The sequence below is a fragment of the Dicentrarchus labrax genome, unplaced genomic scaffold (genome assembly GCF_905237075.1).
Source record: "Dicentrarchus labrax unplaced genomic scaffold, dlabrax2021, whole genome shotgun sequence".
In the NCBI taxonomy this organism is placed as follows: Eukaryota; Metazoa; Chordata; class Actinopteri; family Moronidae; genus Dicentrarchus; species Dicentrarchus labrax.
This window is the reverse complement of record NW_026136705.1, coordinates 6,750,859-6,776,846: the sequence shown is the minus strand read 5'-3', so window position 1 is coordinate 6,776,846 and position 25,988 is coordinate 6,750,859. Positions and strand designations below refer to the sequence as shown.

General features: G+C 39.0%; 1 protein-coding gene across 2 annotated transcripts in view; it reads right to left on the bottom strand.

Moving 5' to 3' along the window:
- Positions 1-25,988, bottom strand: part of ntm (neurotrimin) — a 451,063-nt gene that overhangs the window by 9,668 nt on the left and 415,407 nt on the right. For both annotated transcript variants that reach the window (XM_051401617.1, XM_051401616.1), the window contains 5 exons: positions 22,584-22,709; positions 4,489-4,617; positions 2,947-3,067; positions 2,582-2,733; positions 95-130 (listed from right to left, as the gene is read on the bottom strand). In XM_051401617.1, the coding sequence (XP_051257577.1) occupies positions 95-130; positions 2,582-2,733; positions 2,947-3,067; positions 4,489-4,617; positions 22,584-22,709 (564 nt within the window). The remainder of the gene's footprint in view (positions 1-94; positions 131-2,581; positions 2,734-2,946; positions 3,068-4,488; positions 4,618-22,583; positions 22,710-25,988) is intronic.

Here is a 25,988-nt window from a genome sequence, read left to right as displayed (position 1 = left end):
GTTTGTGAAAATGGCAATGTTCGTCATGTGCCAGCATGCAGTTAATACTTTCGATCCATGACAGTTAAAGTGCATGCTCGTGCAGAATACTAACCTTGCAATAGCGTTGAGCTAGTGGGTTCAATTACCACTACACCAGGGGAACAAAATGGAACAGAGCAACATATCGGAAACAGAATAGCAACACATCATTGACACACACTTGTGAAAAACATGAAAAGTAGGCTGCTAAATTGACTTTTACAGTCTGACTGAACATTTACGTACTTGAATGTTCAAACTGATAATAATGCCAACAGCCATTCATCAAAGTACAGGTTGTGTAAAAAGTCAGTTTCAAAGCTGAAACACTGCAGTATTTTAACTCTGACAACCACTAAGTGCTGATAAAGTAATAATCCGCAAAATTTTTTATTGATACCAGGGTTTCCCGCAGGAAATGTGTAATGTGTCTGCGGGAAACCCTGGATACGTTTGGTGAAAGTTTTTGTCTTTAAGCAAGCCCTCGTCAAATACGGCAGCTTGGTCAGTGGCCATACGCTTCAAACTATGACACTGTAGGTGCTCCTTCCTTAAAATCCAAGTATGGAGGAGGTTGGGATGGATGGATGGTCAAACAAAGGCAGGGTTTTTACCCTGGAGGATGCTGTTGGTGTCCTGTGTCTATGCTGACTTCAGCCTAATTGAAGTCTAACGCTACATTACATAACATACTCATTTTAACCCAAACCATGATCTTTTCCTAAACCTATCCAAGTAGTTTATATACCTAAACCTAACCAAACTGCGACTATTTTAAATGTGATATGTTTCCCAGAAAGATTTATTTTGAAAGTCTAACCAGGTGTTGCATATTTAAATAGAGGGATACATACAGGCTAGTTTGAAGCACTGGGCCACTGACCAAGCGGTCATATTTGACAAGTTGGTTGTGAGAACGTGTTGCCCAGGGCCAATGCCAGTTTGTGAGATTGTGTAGTGGAGGCAGTTCGAATTGCAGGTAATGTGACTCCTACTGGCCCAAAGAGGCCCCTTTCTGACATGGACTATGCAACATTGCTAGCTTTAAGAATCTATTAAAGTGATGCCGTTTGTCATTCAGACAAGTATCTTTTGCGTTAATGTTCCATGCAACTTCATTCAGACATGACAGGACGTATACAGAAGTATACACAATGCTTGTGTGTTTTCTGTTCTCTGACATACTGTATCACTGGTTCAATCTAAAATTGCTTATTGCTTAATTAATGACCAGAATGAGTGCAACGGATGCTTGCCACTTCCTCTCACAGTGAATCTCCTACTAAATTTTACATTTTATAATTTATTAGAGAATTAGGGAATTTGCTGTCTTTTTGTGAAGTATACTAGTGCCAGCCATAGAATGACTAGACATTAAGTTGGGACTCCTGTACTTGCTGTAGAAGTCTGATAAGAGAAGAATCTCAACAATGTAACACTGGTCACAGTGTTTTCTGGTTTATTTAGGCAATAAATATATTCCATTTTGGCAATCTAATTTTAGGAAAACTGTCATAGTATAAAGAACACACAACCAAATGCATAAAATCTGAGTTAAAAAAGTTTACTTTATATGATCTACATTTGTATTTATCACAGTCCCTATAACATCCAGCATCATAGCTCTACTTTTTGTGCAATCTGAGTGCTGAAGCTGAAAAGATAGATTACAACACTGCTATCTAGCAGTCAGGGATTTTAACATAACACAAAATGTACCACTGCACGTAACTATTTATGAAGATTCTGAAGTGTTTTTAAGAATTAACAATATCAGAAAACTAAATATTACAAGTGTATCTACCCTACTGCTGAGTTATTAACTTTATTAGACAGAAATGTGGTCTAAATTTGTGGTGCCCTGACTGTAAAGGTTTGAACCAACAACAGACTATGTAACTTCGATCTGAACTGAAATAAATCATTCAAATCAGCAAGTATATGTCTCAAAGGGGCTAAAGACTTTTTTGCCCATGCAATATCCACATTCTCAAAAAAAAGAAAGAAAGAGCTTCACAAATTACTCTTGATATTAGTAGAATTTGTGCCATCAGGTCCAATAAAAATGATCCAGTCACAGTATCCAGTATCCAGGAGCAGTATCGGTAAACTGTTTTTATGTCTCTTACCTATCTGGGGAGCCAGCAGGAAGTCAGCCTGTCAACTTTTGATCAATCAGAATTAACTGGGCCAATCTTGATACACAGTTCTCATAATACAATAGTAGTCTGAACCCAGCGATCTGTGAGCACAGATCTATGTCAGTGTAATCACGTAGGTGTAGAAATCACATGAAATTGTCTTTGTATATTTAATCTATACATGCTGCGGTTGTCTGCATGTGAACTCATTACTTTCCGTGCAATGCAGGGACATTTTTATTTTTAACAATAGTAAAATCAGAGGGAAGCGGAGTGGAGAAAAGTATGAAAAAAGTTTATTATTACGGATTATTACTTTAATTGAAACATACACTAAGCAGATACACTATGGCTGTGTCTTTAGTTTTACTTCCTGTTCTGTACAAAAATAAATAAATGTAACAGATGCCTGTACTCACCATACAGAAGGAAGCTTGTATTTGAGCTCCCAAGCTTGTTGATGGCGACGCATGTGTAGTTGCCGTATTCGCTGTCAGACACATTAAAAAACATCAGCTTCGACAACGAGCCGCTATTCACAATTTCCATGCTATCAAATCCATTAAAGATCCTGCATGGGAGAGAAAAAGAGAAAGAGAGACAGTGAACACTACAGCCGATAATAATAATTATAAATAAATGATAAGGAGCCATTTTCAGTAATGAGTTCCAGTATGATTGGCAGCTGATCAATAATTGTCAATAACTGTAAAAAATAATGGCAGTAAACACACACACACTTCTTCCACTTGCCAACATAAAATGCAAATGTGAAACCCATTACCTTCTGTCATCTTTATACCACTCGAAGTCTGCCTCAGGCACTGCATCGGCCTCACACTCCAGCACTCCTCTTTGGCCCAGAGTCACTCCAACATCTCTGCCCTCTGACACAGTTGGAGCATCTACAAGCAGGCACACACATATGAGTGCCCTGTGATCAGGACTACAAGGCAGTGCAAGTCAAGGATATCAGGGGAGGGGTCACAGCTTTCGCTCCTCTTCAGAAGATTTGGATGCATAGCTGTGATCTACACCATGACCACAAGTGAACAGGAATTAAGAGTTCAATTTATGTACAATATTTCTAACAGTGGTGAATCAGTCAGAAAGGCTAAGATGCTCAGCTTTCTATCAGATCAGTAATAGAGAAGTAGCACATCATAATTGAGGTATTGTATCTCGGTGATGTTCTCCTTCTATGCTTGAACAATTTGTTAAATGATAAATCGATAATCGAAATCGTTGCAGTTTAATTTTAGGTCGATCATTTACTCGATAAATATTATCAGATATAAAACCTGGTTAAACCTCAAAATCACAATGTTTAATAGTAAACTGTTGATCACATCATCGTCCAGAAAGTACATCTGATTCAGTGTGACAACAGTTCCAATAGGACAGAAAATGCAAAAAAACAAAGATGCCAAATTTAATTAAAATAAAAAATTAAAAGTTTTCTCTAGGTCTGTGTGCAGGAATCCATGAACATACATTCTTATAAAGCTGCAACATTTACATTCTAAAACTTAAATCAGCAGACTTCAACATTTTAATGCCCACCACTAATATTTATTAACAGGGCTACAACTCATGAATCTTTTGATTATTTTTGACCAAAATATTGAGTATTGCTCGAAAGTAATTACTATAATGACTATATTAGACTATATTGAGCAATGCCCCATATTTATTTTTTTGTTTTAGAGGTGGAAACAGAAAATCTGCTGTGGAAACTGTTAAGACGTGGCTACACAAGACTAAATTCTAAATGTTTGAATTCACATATTTTTCTTGTCTTAATTGGTAGACAAAGTTGACTTTCTCTTAACTGAAGTTATTTTGAATCTATAGCTACCAGTCATTTGATAGAACCGAACTTTTTGCAGTCCAGAATGTGCGTGTATCAAAAATGATGAAGACCTGAAGTCCCTGACCTATTGTTCTGGAGGCGTTCTCCTGGAAAATAAAAAAGCAACCCCTATTGACTAAATACTGAAAACAGTATGTTAAGAAAAACTCATACTTTGACTGGTGTGAAACATTTAAATGGATTTGTAATTTGCTCAGCTAGGACTTTAAGTGCTGTAAAGGGAATTACAACTCCACTGTGGACATTAATGGGTTAACAAAGACTCAAATCTGAGGAGCTGGAACCAGACAATATTCGGCACTTGTGCTTGATAAATGGTTTAAATAATTAGCAACAAAACTGATGCACCTTTTCCTGCTGAAAGGCTAATTGATAAATCGAATTGATCGTTTCAGCACTGTTCCTTCAAATACATATTTTCTTTCAATTCTTCAGCCAAAGCAGTGGACTCACAGTTGACAGTGACATCAATGGTCTGCACATCTGTGTCGATATCGTTGACGGCCGTGCATTCGTACGTCCCCGCTCTCTGTCTGGAGATGGATGGGATTTCCAGGTACTCGTCGTCTGATGCCAGGTCCCCTATGAAAGGTGACACACGCACAAAGTGGGAGGAAGTGGAGATGGTCATTCCGAGTTAATGCGGCAAGTAAGCAGCTGTGATCATTACACTGGTGCATGGAGGGAGGAGGAAGGTGTTGATATTGCTAATTATATTTTTTTAATTAACCTTTTAGTGGACTTTCTTTTTAAGGACATAGACCAACAAAAATGATACATATGTGTCAACTGCACAAAACATGTACTTTATAGAAAGAAAAATGAAAATAAGGAAAATAATGAATAAATACACAACAAGGGGAGGATCCATCTCTAAAAAAATCAACAAAATCTACATATTTACATACAAGGAAACATACATGCCATTATATTTGTATATATATATATATATATACAAATATATAGTCGCCTACGCAATTGGAAGATATTCCCTTACTGGGCACACCAAGTTCTCAGTTTAAATGTAATTCTCTGAATATATTGTAGACTAAGTTGATCCACTTATTTAGGGTTGGTATGTCTTTCTAAAGCCATGTTGTGGTCCAAGCCTTTTTGCATGCCACTAACAATTAACAATTCATCTGCCTATTTGAATTTGTTCTTGAAGTGTAGTAGATGAACGTTTATTCTGCTATTTCATTTCATTCAAATCTATTTTGGTGTTAACAAAACAAATTCAGTTCTAACTCCATTACAGAAGTCAAAGATCTGGGTTGGCCAGCAGCAGCAGGAGTGGCGACGGATCCTATTAATTCTTGTAGCCCCCGATCTGGTATGACAGGCAAAATTCACACAGCTACATGTGTGTCATAACTAACACAAGTAATATCATGACATGTGCCCAATTCTGTCTGTGTCTCTGATGCTCCTCTGTTGTTTCTTCCAATACTTACAAAGATGGGTTCTTGAGCTTGCTGACATTTTTCTACAACACTCAGTGGTGATTAGTGCTTTGTTCAGAGCCCCCACTCAATATCACTTGTCTGTCAGAACGTTCATATTCTGCTCTTTTGTGTGCGGCTCAAGCCTGCAAGCTTACAGGACTAGTGCTGCGATATGAAAATATGAGCAGGGAAAATGCCAGCCCCGCTGCTTTTTCTTGTATCAATTTGACACGCTTGACAGAGACACTTAACACAGCACTCAACGTAAAGAACAAAAGACGTAATTGACTTCAAGCTTCCTCCCAAGATGTTGGTAGGTGACAGTAATAAATTGCACATGGATTCACGTCGCTGGGTTTGGACACATTGCTGAATTGCACCTGGGACGGCGAGAAGTCCTCGCTGACACACCCATCACCTGACGAGGGGTATCAGGTGTGCGGGGTTCCGCTCTGTTCCCTTCTGCTTGGCTTTCTACATTTCGCCGATAGAGACCGCAGTGCCAGTTAAAGCTGAGCAGCGAGCCTCTGAGGGGAGTTAATCAAGACGAGGCTGTCAACTGACGCACATTCTCAAAGTCCTCGCATCAAGCATTAGTTTTATGGCAGGTCGCTCCCCATTAGCAGTGTAAGCAGCATGGAATCAATGTTTCTCTATAGGTCATGACCTCAAATACATACATAAAAACATAAAAAAACAAGTTAATAATAGTTGTAAACAATGCTAAAAGATACCTCACACCTGCTTACTATTAATAATAAGGCTGTGGATATACGTGGGAGCTTGTATTACTGTAAAATAATTAGGTCATTGCTGATGTTCAAAGCCTTGTTTTATAGTACAGCAGGGTTTCCTGTGCGGTATGACCAAAGGTTATGGTGGTTTCACAGTATATCTTTGGGCCTTTATATAGGTTTATAGTAGCTTATTCTACTGTCAGGAGAACACAGAATAAAACATATAATAAACATAAATAAATCATCTGTTAATGGGAAAATTTAATTATTATGAATTATTTGGGTAGTTAAATTACAGCTGATGACTTCTTGGATCCATAGTAACAATAATAATAAAAAAATGGTCTTTGGTTGTTTCCTCAGTGCAACTTGATGAGATAGCGTTTCCTCACTTTGTGTCTTAATTTAGTGTTTTATTGTTCACAGAAACACTTGTTACTGTGTGTGTGTGTGTGTGTGTGTGTGTGTGTGTGTGTGTGTGTGTGTGTGTGTGTGTGTGTGTGTGTGGTTTGATTTAATGAGTGAAGCACTTTGTGTTACATTTTGCTTGTATGAAAAATGCTATACAAATAAAGTCTGATTAATTGATGGATTGATTGATGGTCTATGAAAGTACGTTGAAGTTTTTGATGATGATGATGATTACTCGAGAAAATAAATGAACCTTTGAAGAGTCAGAACTGTTGTTGTGTTAACAATAGTTAATAGTTGTCAGTTAGATTTGGTGAGAAAAGAGCTATGGAATATTAAATCATCAATCTTTGCTCACTACGTCTTAAGCTTTCTGACCCTGAGGTGTGTAAAAAACTGCAGGTTAAAATGTGTAATATCAGTATTGATAAGAAAACAAATTAGCGTGAAAACTGCGATGTAGTAATAATAGTATAAACACTAAACACTTACATAAAATACTCAAAGTTTCTATTGCACAACAAACAAAAAAGAGTTGCAGCAGTTGTTTCAACTATGCAACAGTATTTAAAAACATCTACAGCATATACAGCTGGTTTTACCAGTTCATCTGGTAACACGAGGAGATTTGGTTTGTTAGAAATCCACTCCACTTTGCAGCATATGTAAGTAAATGTGGATATTGACAGTATTTGCAGTTATTGTGTTATCAGCAGCAGCTAGGAATTGCTCTGGGGAAACAGCTGTTTCTCAGCCTGTTGGTCCATGTGGGTGGTTCTGAGCCTGCCTGAGGGGAGGGTGGTAAACAGGCAGTGTATACATATGTATATAGCTAAGGCCATGCATTTAATGAGTGGGGTGGTTATTTAACCTGTCCTCTATTAACTGAATTGATAAAGAGACTAGATGTGTCAGGATTTCTCAGGTCAGGAGGCAATTGAGTTGCGTGTTACCTTCGCAGTAACCAGTGGTGGATAGAGTACTGAAAGTAAGTACTCAAGTAGAAGTACTGTTACATTACTAAGTAATCCTGTGCCTGTGTTTCATTCTCATTTTTCATTGGCCTTGCTTGCAACACCCAATTGCGGCCCAATTGGAACAGCCCAATTTGTTACCAGGGACTCAAAAAAGTACCCAAAAACATGACTTAATTACAGTAACGTGAGTAGTTGTAATTCTTTACTTTTCTTTCTTTACTTCCACCCATGGCAGTAAGCAATGTTGCACTCTTGGAAAAAAGAAAACCCTGTGAGTTTACAAAAGTTGGGAAAGGTAGACAAATGGCTAAATCCACACATTCAGGTGAATGTGAACAAAAAAATAAAAATTTGAAAAATTTGAATGAATTCAAGGCTACACTGTTATCAGACCCCAAGTCTAAATGTAGTACTTTTGACAATTATACATTCAATATACAGAGAACTTTAAAGCAGCTGACATCTCAGCTCAGGAATGTAATGTCATGACCAAAGTCTTTTCAAATCAACTATGTGTCTGTAGTCGGCATAAGTGAAAGATTAATTTATTCATAGTCATTTAATCATCGTTTTAATTATCAGGCTTTCACCCGCCCACCTACTGCACACATCAGTACACTATCTTCATCCAGATTCTTTTGATCAGCAGGTGACCCTGGTGTTTGTCAGAAACCTTAAGAAATTAACTCATTGTCTATGCAAACTAGAGATGGCGGTTTGTTTTCTGAACCCTTCAGTCAATGTTGGTTTCTTTTAACCATGACCTTTCCCGGACCTTAACGTGTTTATTATTGTAACCTAGACGACGAAGATCGCTTAACCTCAGCAACAAAACACCACAATGTTTCCCTGAACCCAACCACGTCTTTTTGTGCCCAAACCCATTTTAGAGGGCATGGACATATTTGGATGTTTCCTTTGGACATCTTGATCATATTATCTCACCATCACCTCATTATGCAGTCATTACACTCCACACTTTTCCCAAATGTATTCAAAAACCACTCAATATGTTTGCTTCTTTCTCTGTGGTTACTCCCAAATCATTAAACCAATCCCATCATTTGCATTTCTTCCTGTGGCCACTCCGTAGTAAATCATGACCTCCCTGCCAAAACATACAGCACCCCCTATCATCATCATGTTATTGTCTGTTAGGATACACAATGCTCCTCCGCCAGCTTCCAAGGCCTCAACTGGCTTAGCATCAGAGGTTACAACCCTTCAAATCCATCATCTCATTTACATAGAATCACTGCAAATGTAAAGTGTCTCAGCCAGTACCAGTTTGTGCCAAATTATCCTGCATTATAAATAAAGCAATAAATCATTGTTATCTTGTTGGTCTGTCCCTTCACGGTTGCACTTCTCTGCCTCTTCACGTGCTGCTGCTGTCAGTTTCACCGCCAGTCACCCAACTGTGCGAGTGAAGCTGTTGAAAACAGCACGCACCATGTGCCAAAGAGCGACGTTTCTCTTTGTGTGAGCTAGAGAGAGAACAAATGTTGTCTCAGCAGAAACAAAGAGTTCACAGGACACTTCAGTACCCACTACACAGCACTACCCAAGCTCTGAAAAATGCACAAAGACCCCTTGTTATAGCGTTCTTCTTTTTTTTTTTTTTTTTTGTTATTTTTTGGGCCTTTTATTGGCTTTATTGGATAGTGACAGCTGTAGATTGACAGAGAAGGTGGCTAGAGAGAGAGGGGATGACATGCAGCAAAGGGCTGCAAGTCGGATTCGAACCCGGGCCGACTGAGCTAACCAGGAGCCCCCTATAGTGTTCTTCTATTTTAATTGGTATGTGTTCACAAAAAACTGCATGTACAAAAGCATGACTACTGATATTTTACAATTTCTTCAAGTTTTCACCTAGAGCAAGCTATGCAGGATCTGTCCGTTGCTGTTTGTAAATGCACCATTCAAAGTTGGCCCTTCCTCCCCGTCTCCACCGAGGTCGAGCTAAATGAGGAAAGGCAGAGACGATAGCAAGAACAAAGCAGTGAATCAGAGAAATAAAACTTTTCTGATCTTTTCACAGCATAAATAAACATGGCCAGACCTCCGCACAACCCTGCAGGAAGGCACCATATTTCTGGATTTGTGTGAATACAGCTGAAATGTAGCTTCAACAGGTACTGTTACACAGACCTCCAGCTCTTTGATCACTCCTGAACTTATGTCCTGTGCACTGCCCCAGAAAAGTCCCGCACACAACAAAATAATCAAATACAGTCAAATAGAGTCTCTGCAGATACAAACACTGCAACGCACCTCCAGTGATGATTGAGTGGGATTCTTTTTGTACGAGTCTATACATTGTATACAATGCCTGTAAGTCTACAAGTGAGCTTCCTTTCTAATTCATGAGTCTTCATTAAACAGGACTGCTGGGTTTGTGACCAAGTCATTAGTAAGATAGTACTGTGTCCTGTCACTGCCTTCAAAGTGACATGCCAGGACATCGGGGGAGACCAGACGGGAGGAAGGTGGTCAGAAGACGAAAGCAAAGAGAGCTGGGAAGTCTCGGGAGAGGCCGGCAGAAGATAATGTACCCTTTCTGTGTCCCTGAAATGCCAACCTCAAACTCAAGGGCAAAGAAGAAAATGGGGTAGAAAATGGAAAGAGAGAAAGGTATGTGTGTGCAGGGCAAGAGGAACAACTTTGGAGGTGGTAGGGAAAAAAACCGGAGAGCAGATGCTTGAGGGATATAGGCATTTAAGGAGAGGGAGCAAGGGGATATGGTGCGGTAGGATTTAAATTGATGAATCCAAGCAGGGGGAGAGGAAGAAATAGAAGTAGGATGGCAGATAGGTGCTAACAGACAGAAAAGAACACATAACCAAAGAGAGTGGGAGTGGAGATTGTGTTACCCATGTTGTCTTGAGGGAAAGGTAGTCAAAGTGAAATATGTCGGAGAAGAAGCAACAAAGCTGTTGTTACTCAGACAAACACTGGGAAAGAATGCTTATTTAAAAGATGTCCGAGAAGAGAATGAAGCCGGAGAGCAACCGACTGCTGCAGCACTGCTGCTTGACTCTTAAACTGTGCCTCGGTCGCTGCTGCTGCGTGAGGTAAATATATAAAAAACATTTCCACTGATTATCAGCCTTCAGCATATGAAATGTCTTAATGTGCCAGGCCTTCTTTGATGCATCATCCTCTTTGAAGGAAACAAACATAAAAGGGGAGAGCAGAAAAAAGAATCATAGGAATACAGTAGCGCAGGGTTCTCCGCATTAGCGCGATGCAATAAGGCAGCTTTGCTCCTATTGAAGAGGTTCGCCAGCGAAGATAATCTGTTGTGACAGTAGGGTTTAGATTTGACCCGTCAATAGCACACATATTTTTGAGTATACAAAGGAAAAATGAAAACCGTGGCTGCTACTAATCTCTCTGGCCACAAGTCCTTTTGTATTTCAGATATATACTATAGGGGCATCAGCTGTGTAAGTAAACGATAAAGCTCTGGAGAATGTATAGTATGTAAGTGAATGTGAAGGCATGAATCACACATCAGTTTCTGCCCCTGTACGCTGTATGAAAAAAACGAAACAGAATACACTCCTCTTGAGAGTTTAACAATTTCCTTCCACACCGATAAAAAGAACTGCTGACAACCCAATCCAATTAATTGATTCAGTAAAATAAAGCAGGATTGGTCTATACACAACTAATGAAAAGCAACTTTTGATATTTGTGTTTGTCCTTATTGTGTTTTAAGTACTAGTCTATCTGCCCAGCAGATGGAAAGTAGCTAGTACCTAAAGCATCAATGGATCAAAAGATAATAAAAAGAATCCCAAACTCATATTTCAGCATTTAATAGTGTACTTAGAGCAATGCCCATACCGCTTACCAGCTGACATAAAAATGATCACTCTTTATAGTCAAGGTATCATTAACATTAATAGCACTGCCACCATACAGCCCACAGTATATTATATAAGATGATACATTATAGATTCAATCTGTCTTACAGGGGTTATGTGCAGTAGATGTAGGGCAGAGGCTCAGATGTGTGAGGATGTGGATTGTCAGTAAAGGTGCTGTAGCTCAATTTATGACAGGATTTCCTAGAATTTAAAGCTTCTGACCATGTGCTACGATCTCAGGGGCTCTTACCCTGGCTGCTATGTACAAATGAACAGGCTTCAGATGTAACAGATTACATGTAACTGAGTTACGTAATCAGGGTACAAAAAAACTGTAATTTATTACAGTTACAGAAAAAATATGTATTAAAGTATGTATTATCAGATTACAGTTACATTTAGTAAAAATGTGAATTATTTACCTCTTATGCCCTGTGACCCTATGACAGGAGAAGGGAGTGAAAAAAATAAACAAATTAATAAAGATAAAGTACTACATTAAGACTATTATTATTCATTATTAGATTATAAAGCAGCTATCATGTTTCTCCAGGTGCTTCAAAAGTAAAAAAAACGGGATCATGTACATAAAGCTGTTGCCTATTGATGCTAAATATGAAAAGAGTGGGAGGAAGAGACTAAAGTCCATTGAACTTGAGATACATTAGAGTAGTCATTTCAGCGATTCAACCGCCTTTAGAAGAACTTGAATGGATCCTATTTTAGCTCCTTGTGCTCTGGCACCACAAGACCTTGTGAAAGGATGGTTTCCACTGATCTGACCTGAGTCAATACAGGAGTGTGACGTCATAACCAGAGAGGGTTTTCTTGCAAATGTGAAACCGGCAAATGAAACCCCCCTTATGAGGTAAAGATTTTTAAAATTTGTGGAAGAGAAGGCACAGAGCTCAGTACCAGCTGATATTTGAGCACAACAGGTGTAGTAGGAACTCTGTTAGGTCCAGGCATGTTTTGCCCTTATAGGACAGAGACAGCTTAAGAGAAACAGGAAACAGGGAGAGAAAGAGGGGGCAACATGCAGCCAAGGGCCGCAGGCTAGAATGGAACATGGGGTGCACGCTCTACCAGGTGTGTTACCAGGGTACCCCAGGTAAACTCTTTAAATGAACTTGTAATGGAGTAACTGATGCTTATCATTGCAGGAGGTAAGGGCAACAATTTTAAACACTGCCAATTCAAATAATAATCTGTAGTCTTTTAATTGAGCATTCCATATAGCCTACAGGTTGATTCACTTTGGCTGGTGGTATTTTTGAATTCCAGGGGAATACGCATAGCTGCATGTAGGTGATATACTGTATAGTATAGAAGAAGTTTTCGAATTAGAATAGGTAAGATCAAAAGTCTAAAAGCTCATAATGACCCGTAAAGGGGCTGTGTCTTGTGGCCTTCACTGCACTTCACAATATGATTTATGGGGAGGAATGAGAAACATTAGCATGAAAATGCAAATTTTGTCCTGAGGGTGGCACTAGAGAAAAAATAAAAAATAACCTAAAATACAGACTGTATTAAAATAAAAATGGTGTATCTCATCTGTTGCTGATAGTATCAGTTTCAAAAATGTCATATAAATCAGCCTCTGATTTCAGTAGGGGAAATTTTGAATTTTTAAAATGGAATGAAAATAGACCTTTTTCTGAATGTGAATTGTGCACCAATTTTGCACTGGTATGACTCTGCAGAGGTGCTCAGAAGGCTGCTTTGTTAAATAAATAACTTTATTAAAGAATATTTAAAGTGAAATATTCTTTAACATGTTAAATACTTTAACATATACTTTGTAAACCAATTCTAGTTGACATTGCTGAGACCTGCTTCGACTCTCTTACTCTGTACTGCTTGCCACAGAGTTGTAAATCGCAATGTACTCTGCTGGATAAACTATGCAGTGACACCAATATTTTACCACAAGCACTTTTTTCTGCATTATATACAGTTTTTGGCGCATATTGGATATTATATATTGATATATTTGCAATAGGTCAGTATCCAATAGTATTGTATGACCAATATATTGGTCGGGCTCTAGTTGTTGGAGAGACAAATGGGTTATCAAAATCATAAGAATAATCCTGTGAGAACAAGTATTGATTTGACAAAAAATATTTTTTGCCAACTTTTTTTCATAAGCAAAAGAAGACTAAAGGTAATCTTCCAAATCTGATAAAATTTTCAGGGTAAAATGAACACTGTGTGTGAACCATAATATTACAGTCAGCTATTAAGTAAACAGTGTCTTTCCTGCTAAAAATTAAACATTTATGAGGAATATTAACAAAAATCAATTGTCTATAAATCAACTACTAAAGGTGCCAAACTGAAAACTGAACAATTAACATCTAAAATTGTATTTATATGGTATTGCAGTACTTAAGTTATTACTTTTACCTTCAAGAGGGAGAAAGAGGGACCAATCTATTACCACTACTAACTCCATCAACTCCAACTTCAAATGAATCTTTCCGAGCAACCCAGGCCTGCGCAAATCTGGAAAAACTTTTATTGCTCCTAGGCCAAATTCAATCATGTGCATGTTCATTCCGGCTGCCTTAATGTACCGGGGCAGCGGCTGGCCGCCTTGGCTGACAAACTTTGCAGTCAGGTTGTGCAGTCTGTGGGAGATACCGAGGATCACTTTTGATCCACCACAAGCCCCTAAAGCCATCTATCTATCAAAGGTGAGGGGGAGCTGGGTCACGGCTGTGTGAGAGCCCCGGCCTCAGCCTGAAATCATCAATCTTTATGCACACACACACACACGCACACACACAGGATCTTTATTTATTTAATTCACTCTTTTTAACACCCCGGAGTGCTTGCAATAGCTGGGCTCACACTGAATGGCCCCGGGCTGGAGGAGAGTTGCTCTGCAGCTGGGAGATACTGGAACAGAAGTTTGGACTACAAGTACTGGGACATTCTCTGCTCTGCTCTGCTGCTCTCTCTCTCTGAGTCAGGGTGACAACTGTGCAGTAACTGTGTATTCTTACCAAGCTTGCTTATCAGGCACTCAAATACTGAAGATTAAACTGATAAGAGAAAGGTAACAAAAAATTGCTCAGCACATTCAAACTGAACAATCTGAGAGAAAAACAGCCAAAAAAAAAAAAACCCAAACAAAAAGACTGAATCACTGTTGTATTTTATCTTGCATGAGGAAAATAAAAACGACAGCTTCTCAAGCTAACACTAGTCTATTTACATTTTCATCCCACACCAAACTAAAAGCCAATAGACATCCCTGAATTGTAGTTTTGTTGGTGCATGCAAAAAAGATCTTCACTATGAATTTCAATGTACTCTCTCAGATATGGATTCAAACAGATAAATAAACATAAGCCACCAGCGACGGCATACATTTTGATCATGAAGAGTGCTGAGTGAAAAATGGCTTGTTTTACATAATAATTCTCAATCAGTTTGGTGTGGCACAAAACTTAAGAAGCGCCAACGCTAGCCACATGCTGCACAAACACAGGAACACACACTTCTACAGCTATCTCGTAGTACACAGATGCACAGCAGAGATCAGAGTATGTGATCTGAAGCGTCTCTATAAGGGATTTGTTTAAAAGCCGTTTGCTCTACTGGAAAACACCCCGTGAAAAAACACAAAAGATAGGGTGGTAAGTCACCAAGGCATCCTCTATAAATGCAGCTTGCAGTCCAGCCATTCTTGCTCGCATTCACACCTACCAGAAAATTCAGTCACCAATTAGCGGCAAAAATATATATGTAAAAAATATATATATCTATACACACACACACACCCTATAAAGACAGGTCTATGTCAAAAGTGTAGTTTTTAGCCAAATGTGATAAAGTTAAACTTTATAATTTGGCCCATGGATGACTCAGCTTTCTCAATCTCCCCCCAAAAGGTATTTATAGACAATTATAACAGACGGTACCTTAAGGACGGCCGACAAGACAACAGCTATGTTGTGCACACCAGAGTCAGGAAGTTAAAGCAGCAATGAAACCAGCAGTTGGATCCAGTTAATGAGATTTCACAATAATAGTTCCCAGAGATAGCTGAGTGGTTCAGTCCCATGCCTCGGAAACACGTGTCACCCCCTCTGACCCAGCGGCCAATTCTGTCAGACCCTTCTCTCCTCTGTCTAACTCACTAATTAACTGTTTGCCTTAATAAGAGTAAAAAAAATAATACAAAAGAGCAATGAAACCGCTCACTCTCCTGTAAAGCCTTTTTAGGTGCACTCGTCCAGTTCAGTTCATGGTCATATTGGAGTGGGATAAACATCCTGTGTTGCTTTCACAGGCTATTGATTGGCTGATCTGGTGATAATAAGGCAAATGGGCAGCTTTTCCTAATTAGGGACCGAGCCAGAGACCGCTGGAGGTCCCTATTGTATTTGCTATGTTTCTTATTATTATTTTTACCCCCCTTTGACTGCATTTTTGCCCCCCTGAATATAAACGAAAACTCAATTTTATTTGGTAAAGTTGTCAGGCCTGGTGAAAATGGGGATATTCTATGCGTTGCTTTCGGGTTGGCCACTAGGTGGCACTACTATCATAAGAAGTGCGTTTAGGCTAATAACATCTGCATAGTTTGTCACACATTTAAAAACCTTATATCCACACGTTCGTTGAACGGAGCCGAATCTCCCCATATAGACCACGCCCACTTTCGCTTATAATTCTTTCTTCGCTAGAGCGCGAAATATCCATAAACTACGTTTTCGTGTTCCTCCTATGCGCTTTGTCCGATTCGCACAACATTTTTCACGTAGCATCTGGGGACCGTCCTAATAAAAAAGTATTTTAAAGAATTTTGATACTTACTTTTGATAGAATAAGCACGTTTTTAAAATTAGCACTTCCTGTTGATTTTTCGTCAAAAAAGGAAGTGGACCATTTCTGCACATTAGTATGTCCAATTGACACCAAGCTTGGGTCGATAGTTCCCCATGTCTTCCTTAGGCATCGTGCACAATTTCAGGCCATCGCCACAAGGTGGCCCTCTTTAAAAGGAAGAAGTTTATATCTCTGCAACGGCAGGTGTGATTAAAATGAAACTTGGTACGATGCTTGCCCATGACTCCCTGAGGCTCCCTAAGAAATGTGTCAACAATCTGCCACTAGGTTGCGCTCTGGTGGCAGGATACATCACTGTGCGGAGACCGTAAGAGTTATGAATATGAAATTCACAGGGTGTGTGTAGAGTGGTGCCTGTAGCTCACCAAAAATCGTGTTTGTCATGTTTGTAGCGCCCCCTACAGGTTTTTAAAAAAGCAGCCCTGGCGCCACGTTTCACTGATATGTATGAAACTCGGAAGGCACATGTAACATGCCGAGATGTACAGAAAAGCCTCTTGGACCCATACCCCAAACCCCACGGGAAGTCGGCCATTTTGGTTTTCATTTTCACTTTCGGCGTATTTGAACGAACTCCTCCTAGGGAATTCATCGGATATACTTAAAAATTGGTCAGTTCAGATAGGAAATGTTGCTGATTAAAAGTTGTGCTATTTGTGCATGTACATTAAAGGGCGTGTCCGTGGCGTGGCATCAAAGTTGGCCATTTTGAATTTTTCTGTCATTTTCTTTGATTTTTCGTGTTGTATTTGAACAAACTCCTCCTAGGGAATTCATCGGATCTGCTTCAAAAGTGGTCAGTACAGTTACAGTATAGTGCTGATTCAAAGTTGAGCTATTTGTACACGTATGTCGAAGGGCGTGTCCGTGGCATGCCGTCAAATTTGGCCAGATTGAACTGAATGTCAAACTGTGGTGCCATTTCTGGCATTTTGCAGACTTTCAGCGTTTTTTTTTCGTTGTATTTGAACAAACTCCTACTAGGGAATTTATCAGATCAACTTCAAAATTGGTCAATACAGTTAAAAAATACTGCAGATCAAAAGTTGTGCTATTTGTGACTGTATATCGAACCGCATGCCTGTGACGATGTGTTGAATTCCGCCGATTGGCCATGAAACAGATAGTACTCATAACTACCCTGATAAACTCATATCCACTAAACGTCACATATTCTGTAACACGTCCTCACAACTTCAGTGTACATGGTCCAATCTCAATGAAACTTAACGTGTTTGATAACAGTCCCGCCTTGAACACGTCTACATGACAATATTCAGACATAGTGATAGCGCCACCTACTGGCAACAGAAAGTGAGCCCTGCGTGGCGATTCTGAACTGATTTATGTGAAATTTTCATGTTGTGGTCCGCACGTGTAACAACGGCACATGACGAGGCCGCAGCACACCCCAAGTTGCGTGGAGTGCGAGGTCCCGCCCAACGCTGCTTGCAGCTTTAATTAGGCATTATTTTTACACAACATCTGAGCACTGAAATGGGAACTTCATATAAATGTGTCAATTTCTATAGACATGATGCCAGCAAACAGATATCCAAACATTGGTAAACTGTTCTGTTATATTGTATTTGTCTTCATTTTATTCCTCGATAACAGTGTGAATCACTTACACTTTCCAGCTTAGCTTCCACTGTTCATTAGACACAGTCATTACATTTGGAAGTAATGCGATGTTATTTCGTAACACTGTCAAAATCCTACTCATAGCAATGTAACAGAAAGTAGATACAGGCAATCAGCAGGTCACTGAAATCAGTGAACCACTGCTCAGATAATTGATTAGGCCTTCAGAGATACTAAGTTCCATCAATTTCATTACTATACTGGAGATATAAATGTTTTCAGTACTGAGTACTAAAGAGCCTATGGTAAGCCAAATAATATAGACAGACAGAGAAAAAATGTGGACCCTAAAACAAACCTTGGATCCTGACTCCATTGCTTGTGATAGAGAATGACGTGATCTGTGGCTTACTGCCCATGGCTTACTGCCTATGGCATGCTGCTCACGGGTGTACAAGATAATGAGAGTCAACTTTCAACCAATGGCCACATACTCATATAATAGACAAACGACAAATAGGTTCTCACAACATGCCATCCAATAAACTTTGAAGGCAAAAGTTTTAATAGATGAACAGCCACATCTTAATGCATGGTAAAAGGCTGCATCATAGAGTAGAGATAATTGTTTAAATATGGGTACACAGAAAAATTGGACTACTTGTGATTAAAACAAGCCTTGGATCATGAATCCATCACGTGGGATCGATGTACAAGGTAATGATGCAATGACTGCAAACTCATATGATAACAACATGCGACAAATCGGTTCGTACGATGTGCCATCCTATCATCTTTGAAGGCAAAAGTGTTAATAGATGTTCTGAATGACCACATCCGAGATGCAATCATGGTTTAGAGGTCCAGTGTGTAACATTTAGGGTTCTGGACAGAAACATGTCAGTTCAACATGGCGGCCCAATAGAAGATGACCTGCTCCGTATGTGGATAAAAAGTGCTTATTCAAGTAGCAATAAAAAGATTCTTATTTTCAGGTTATTATACACAAATGAAAACATACTTAGCCATGAATATTATATTCCATTTCTTCCAGATCATCCAAAATGTTACACACTGAACCTTTAAAGTACTGATGTTCTGAAGGTTCAAAGCATACAACGAAGGTGCAAGGTGGACCATAAAGAATCCAGTAAGAGTCCATTGTTTCTAATGAACAAACTAATGTTTATCCACATGAAGCAGCAAGCTCAAATTCTCCAGAGACACAATGCATCACTGCCTTTCAATGAGTCAGCGGTCCTCACTCCTCTGACTCCCTGCTGGTATGAGTACACAACAGAATGTGATCATGGGATAAATGTCAAACCAACATTGATGATAACATCACACGTATCTTTACACCAAAGTACCAGTAGTGGGCTGGTCATACGATGGAGGAAACATGGTTACAAATTAGCCTTTCCTTTTGAAGCTTGCCTTTCAAAACAGTGCACTTGGATCGGGATTTAAAATGATCACAAGTACTGTAGGAGAAAGAATGTAACACTCCTTCATCTCCCCATGACATTTTTATGGATAACCCATGAATTATTACAATGTTTTCATGAAGTGACAGGACAATGAGCAGGTGACTTCAGCATCTTTTCATGCTGGAAGCCCAGGATCCACAGTCTAATGGGAGAGGCAGTGGTTAGATGTCTATCCCTGGCTGAGATGACAAAGCACAGAAAGAGATATGACAATGCAACAACAGTACAGTACATAATCTAGGTTTCTGACAAAGTTTTACCTTGGAGTTCTACATGTTAAATGCATTTGAGGTCTCTTGTGGAGTGAACTGATATTACATGGCTGCTAGGGAGGGGAATCGAGAACCAGTTCCTGGTTTGCAATGGGATTTTGTACAGACATTCATTGTGCCAAGAGTATGAGTCCTGATCACTTTGGTGCTCCCCTGACTTTTCCTCGAGCACTATCAGCACTTTGACATTTGTGAGTCACAATGACAAGTCTCAACAACTGTTGAGCTGTAATGTCAGCTCATTCCTGTTTACAACTTTAACCATACAAATGTTAGCTTGCAGTAAACAGGGTTTCTGTCAGTTTCAACAGGTTTAATTTAATACTTTTGAAGACCTGAATGTTATTTAAGAGCTATTTTACGTCCATACTGTGGAAGATGAAGAAAAATCGATATTGGTGCTTTGGTTGGTTTCTTTTTGTAGTTGATCAATACAAAATTAAGTAACTTAAATTTCATTCATTAAATCCATATAAAGGACTTAAATATCTATCCATAATTTTAAGACATTTTAAGGCCTAGAGTTCAGATTATTGGATTTATGACCCTTTAAGACCCCATAGGCACCCAAGTAAAGTATATCTGTAGCCACATTTCTAATTTATTTAACTAGTTTGATTGATCAAACTTAACAGAGGGCCCCGACTGAAACCCAAAGAGTTCTTTTTGTCCTCCATATTTTAACAGTAGTGGCAGTTATGCTTTTAGGGGTAACATTCCTTATCCATATTAGCTATGCAGTGGTTAAGACTACAGCCTGTAGTACAAGTATTCTGCGGCTACATGTTTGTATCCTACAAGAACTCCTTGTGCTAGATCTTCCCAACCCTGTTAGCAGGTTTTCTTCCAGTCTAAAGGTAATATACCAGAGGAAGTGTAATGCATCCTCCGCTTGGTATGCTAGACATACAGCAGCAGTCCAGAAATCTGAGACAGAGCTGAACAATATGCTCAAACACTCACAGACACTCAATAAACATGAGGTTTTATTGGTTGCCAGAAGCTGTATGTCACTCAAACCAGAGTGGGCAATGTCATTAACTTGTTGAACACCACAAATTTACAATGTGCAGCAACATGGGTAACTATTGATGCTCATCTGGTGGACCAAGCAGTGAATCCAGCTGTAAGCAAAGTTACTGTAGGGCTCTGTTACTGATACATGCTGCACAGATGACAGAGGGGCTTAGGGGACCTGATTCACAGATTGACAACATGAATCAACAAGAAGATACTCCAATATCTACAACAACCTCCTCTACGCTGTCTCAGTTTTTGTAGATATCAAAGTCCCCAGACTTCTGACTCTTTGACCCACAGAGTGCGAGTGGTAGCAGGCAACTTCTTTATCTCCTTAAAACAAAACAAAGACAATAAAGACGTCCAACAATAGTGGTGATAACCCAGTCTCTTCTACGCAGCCAGCACAAAAATTCAAGGGTGACAGTATCAAAAAACAACTACTCATGTTACTGTAATTAAGTCTTTTTGTCCAAACCTGTAATTTTTGTTTTTAGCATTTTTTTAGCAGTATGTTGGCTGAAGAATTTTAAATTTTTTAGCCAGAATGAAAAAATACCTTTTTTATGTGTATTGTGCACCGACTCAGAAGGCTGCTTTTTTAAACAAATAACTTTTGAATAAGTTCAATATTCTTTAACATTGCTGAGAGCTGCTTCTTCTCTTTTACTCTGTGCTGCTTGCCACAGTATAGTAAATCACAACACAAACTAAAGCTTATCTAAACTTTGCATATATACCAGAAGCAGCCATTTTCATATAGGTGATTATCTGATAACATATACCCAAGACTGATAGGTCTCCAATAGGCCAATATCGGCCGGTTAGTTCCTGCTTTGATCCATTCATATCTTTTACTAACAGAGAAATGTTTGAAAGTAGATATTTCTACATTCTTCTTTCCACTGAATGTGCTATTGATAATGGATTAAACATCAACGGTTAAAAAGTAACTACTCTGAGTCATTTAGAGTAGAATACTTTGTACTTTTACTGAAGTATTTCTGTAACACCAGTAGTTTTACTTGTAGTTGAGACATCTCTGAGTAATGTAACAGTACTTCTACTTGAGTACAGATTTTCAGTACTCTTTCCTCCACTGGAAAAATGTATGTATAAGCATGTACTGTAGCATTTCGCAACTAGGAGCTAATCAACCCCCCCCCCATGCCTGCTTATCTCCTTACAGACAGGTCAGTCACACTTGTGTCATATTACCATTTCAATTCCCAGATCCCTGCTTCAACACAAAGACAGCACAGATGAAAGCACAAAAGCTCTGGCTTTTAAATGTAATTCATTATGAATGCAAACATCTTGCCTGCTGAAGTGAAGCAAGGACACAGTGGGATACAGAAATAGCAGCTAGTACTTGGTTTGCTTCATCCTTAAGAAAGGAATAATAGGAATAAATGCCATTGAACATATACAATGCAACTAACCCGATTTTGGACATACTTGCTGTGCCATGCTTGTATAATGCATAATGCTCCACGCTGTGTTAATGCTCTCTGCATTAATCCTGTCATTCAAAGTCCCTCCACAACATTTACATCCATCCTATTATCCTAATTAATTAGTCCAATAACAACAGGGTCAGTTTATTTTCCTGTGAACAATTACGTTGTAATGATGATCTGGAAACAGGTAATGATGGGTAATAAGTGAAGCGAGAAATCCACCGGGGGTCAAACAAAGTCAAAGATGGGGCGATAAACACAGAGGGGTGAGGGAAAGAGAGAAAGACCGAAGGAAGGATGGTGAGGAAAATGAAGTCGGAAGCACAGGAAATGTGACACATTTAGGAAGAACGCGTGAATATAACAGAAAGCTGCTCTGTAGCTAATATACTTATTTACAGACAAAGTTACCTGAAGAGGAGATGAGTTTCCAGCTGATGGAAGGCTCCGGTTTACCGTTGGCTTGGCACATCAGGGTAACGTTGGAACCTTCATTTACCACAATATCTCTTGACAAGTTGATGATTTTCGGTGGTACTGTGAAAGCAAAATGAAAAATGGGTAAATTTAACAAAGGGTGAAGGAGAATAAAGGGGAACAATTTTACACATCAAGCTCAGTTTAGTTGTCATGACAAGTACTACTCTGCATGTGAAAGCCACTGTCGAGGGTCTTTTGGGACTACAATGATAGAACATAAAGCCTGTGTTACAAACTGGGGGTGTGGACACAGGCATTTATCAGGCGGGGGAAGTCTAACGACGTCTATGAAGAGACACTATGATGTGAATATGGTGAGTGCAGGATCCAGGATTTTTCTAACTGGAACAAAAAGTCTGGATAGCTTGGCCTCTGTTCCATCATGTTGCATCAATCATTTTTGTTTGTCTGTATGGGTGGTTTTTTTTTTAATGTCTCCCCAAATCCAAGTACTTGAAGGAGAGTTTACAAATAAGACATATATAACTTCAAGTATAAATTGCTGGAGCAACCCTTTAAAGCTGCAGTAGGTTACTATTAAGAATAACTGTCATATTTGCTGAAACTTTAACTACATCCTGACTGTAGTCTTTGAAACAATCAGGTTCCTCTGGCTCCTCCTAGTGCTCCTAATGGCATTTATAAGAATCCACAGGGCCTGAACAAAAACAACCAATCAGAGCAGAGAAAGATAGAAATACACTTTGGGTTGGCAGCTTGAAGGTAGTCAAATACTGATGCTAGGAATGAGACTCAATAATCAACTATCTTTCTTTGCTCCGATTGGTTGTTTTCATTCGGACACACTGGATTTCTGCAAATGCCATTAGGAGCACTAGGAGGAGCCAGAGGAACCTGGTTTTTTAACAGATTATCAGATTATGTACTAAATTCTGGATATAGTGAAAATTGAACATGAAAATGAGCATAATATGACCTCTTCTAAGTCTGCAGGCTATGACTGGTATGCTGCCTGCATGTTAGAAACATGAATGAACATTAAGTTTAAATACTTTCCTAAAGTGCTTGGCCACTGTTTTTCATTGTGCTGTATTAGACACTGATAGAAACCACAGACTGAAAAAATAATGTAAATCAAGATTGAATTATTTGCTTTGACAGTCAAAAGAAATGTATAGAGTGTACTGGAGGGCACATCCCTTACAATGGACCTATTGTCACACTGAGTGGTGAACCACACTTTTAACTGCTACTAGTAATATTTGGGGATGTTAATTTATTTTTAATCATTGCTGAGGTCTCATCTGAATGTATTAATGTGTGAATCATTAGTTTCATCTCACATTACCGATAACATTCCAATCTTTTTCTTCTGTTGCATAAAAAAAACAACAAAACAAAACACTTACAAAAAACCAGCCAGATTATAAAATGAAATTGTCCAAAATCTATTACAATTGCCTTCTGGGAACGTTTCAGGTGTGTGCACTGACAGGTAAAGGAGAGGTAGCTTGAAGGATCCAGGAGCTGGTTCCACTGGGAGAAGCTCTGCAGCACAGGCTATATTTTGGCATTCAGCTGCACAAGTTAAAAGTTTCATGCCTGTTTAAATGTGAAGGTGGAATTATTCACATTTTGGCAGTGCAGTGAAACTCTGGTACGGCAAGGAAAAAGTGCCACTCACATTCATTTACGAGACTGTTTCCGTTCTTTTTCCCACTGACAAATACAAAGCAGTTTCTAATAAATAATGCAGGCACTTCACCGGAGCAATTGTTTTTTAACATAAAGACATGAATTATACCCTACAACAAAACAGATTTCCTTTAAACAGGATAAACTCAATATCCTCCTTTGCAGCACACAAAATCAATAAAGAGAAATTATGTTTATATGAAAATGGAATCACTGTCCTTTTTAATTCTGTGCTTTGTGACATAATTTTTTAATCCTCCATGGACAAGTTAAAGCTTTTTGTTACTGAGCTTTGAATGCAACAAGCAGAGAGAGTGAGATACCGGCCTCACACCAGTGAAAATGTAATCCCTGCAATTGGTTAGCCAGCTCTGTCGTTCATGACTATGCCTATAGGGGCTCAAAGATTCACAGTTCACACTACTGACCAAGCTATGAATTCACCTCCAGTAACTTTGCTAAGTAACAGATTGCAGAGTAATCTTCACAGGTAACAAAGTTTTGTCAGATGGTACAATGCAAATCAGATAATAAAAGTCAGTCATGTTCTTGCGACTTCATCAAATTGCCTTCAAGAACCTGCTGATACTGGTTACTTTCCAAAATCCATTGAGATCTGGCAAAACATACACAATCAGGATCAACAATCACAAACAAAGAGTAAATGTTATACGGATGAAACTAAAGAGCTTTTGTTTGCAATGTGGACACATATATGACTCCAAATCAATGATAACAATGACAAGTTTGCCATATCTACTTAAAGGGTCATAATATGTCACTGTTGTGTTTATAGACTATGCCTTGAGCTTCCAAGTGACTTAAACAGTTCTCTTTTTTTGTCAGCAAAACTGGCAGTTTGGTGATTTTAAAATGTTCTGCTTCCTTTCTTAAGCAAATGATGAAGAGCTCCAACTGAGTGAACCAAGCTTGAAATACTGACCAAGTAAGGCAAGGCCAGCCTAAGGTGAGTAGGTATGAGACAATATAAAAATATCATATGATTATCCTAAAAGTAAAATATAGAAATCACGTTACCTTACATTTTGTTCAGAAACAAATATTTTTTATTAAATCCAAGATAGGATACCTTCTTTAGTTTGGAATCCATAGTATTTCCACACTTTCTTTCTGAGCAGTCTTTAAAAAATAGGGATCCTTCAGCACAAAAGTGGTTGTAGCAATATAGCTTCTTAAGAAAAGCTTTTGTTTCAGGGTGTGACATCTTATTAGCTTGAATGAACGTGATCGTCAGCACTGCTAGCTTTGTTTCTGCACAGAGACAAAATAAGGCTTTAAGAATTATATCCAGAACCACACTGTTGGACATGGAAACATGTTCACAACCCCTGAGCACATTTTCACAGCCCAGCACAGGTCATTTAGTACCTCTGAATGGGCCGAGATCATTTCACCTGTTCCCAGTGCAGTTTCACCCATTAAGAACTAAAGATTACTGCACTCGTAGTCAATTGATTCAAAATACATTCTTAAAGCACGCTGAGTTGTATTGTGTTTGCACTTTCTGCTGTATAAACCAGAGCTGCAGAAATTTATTGATTTCTTAGCAGCCAGACAATTTTATGGCTACCAGTCTTTTTCTCAAGGCAGGCCGCTTAATCAAGCTGTCTACTAAATGAATTATCGGACAAAGATGCTCTCAGGCAACCACCTGAACTA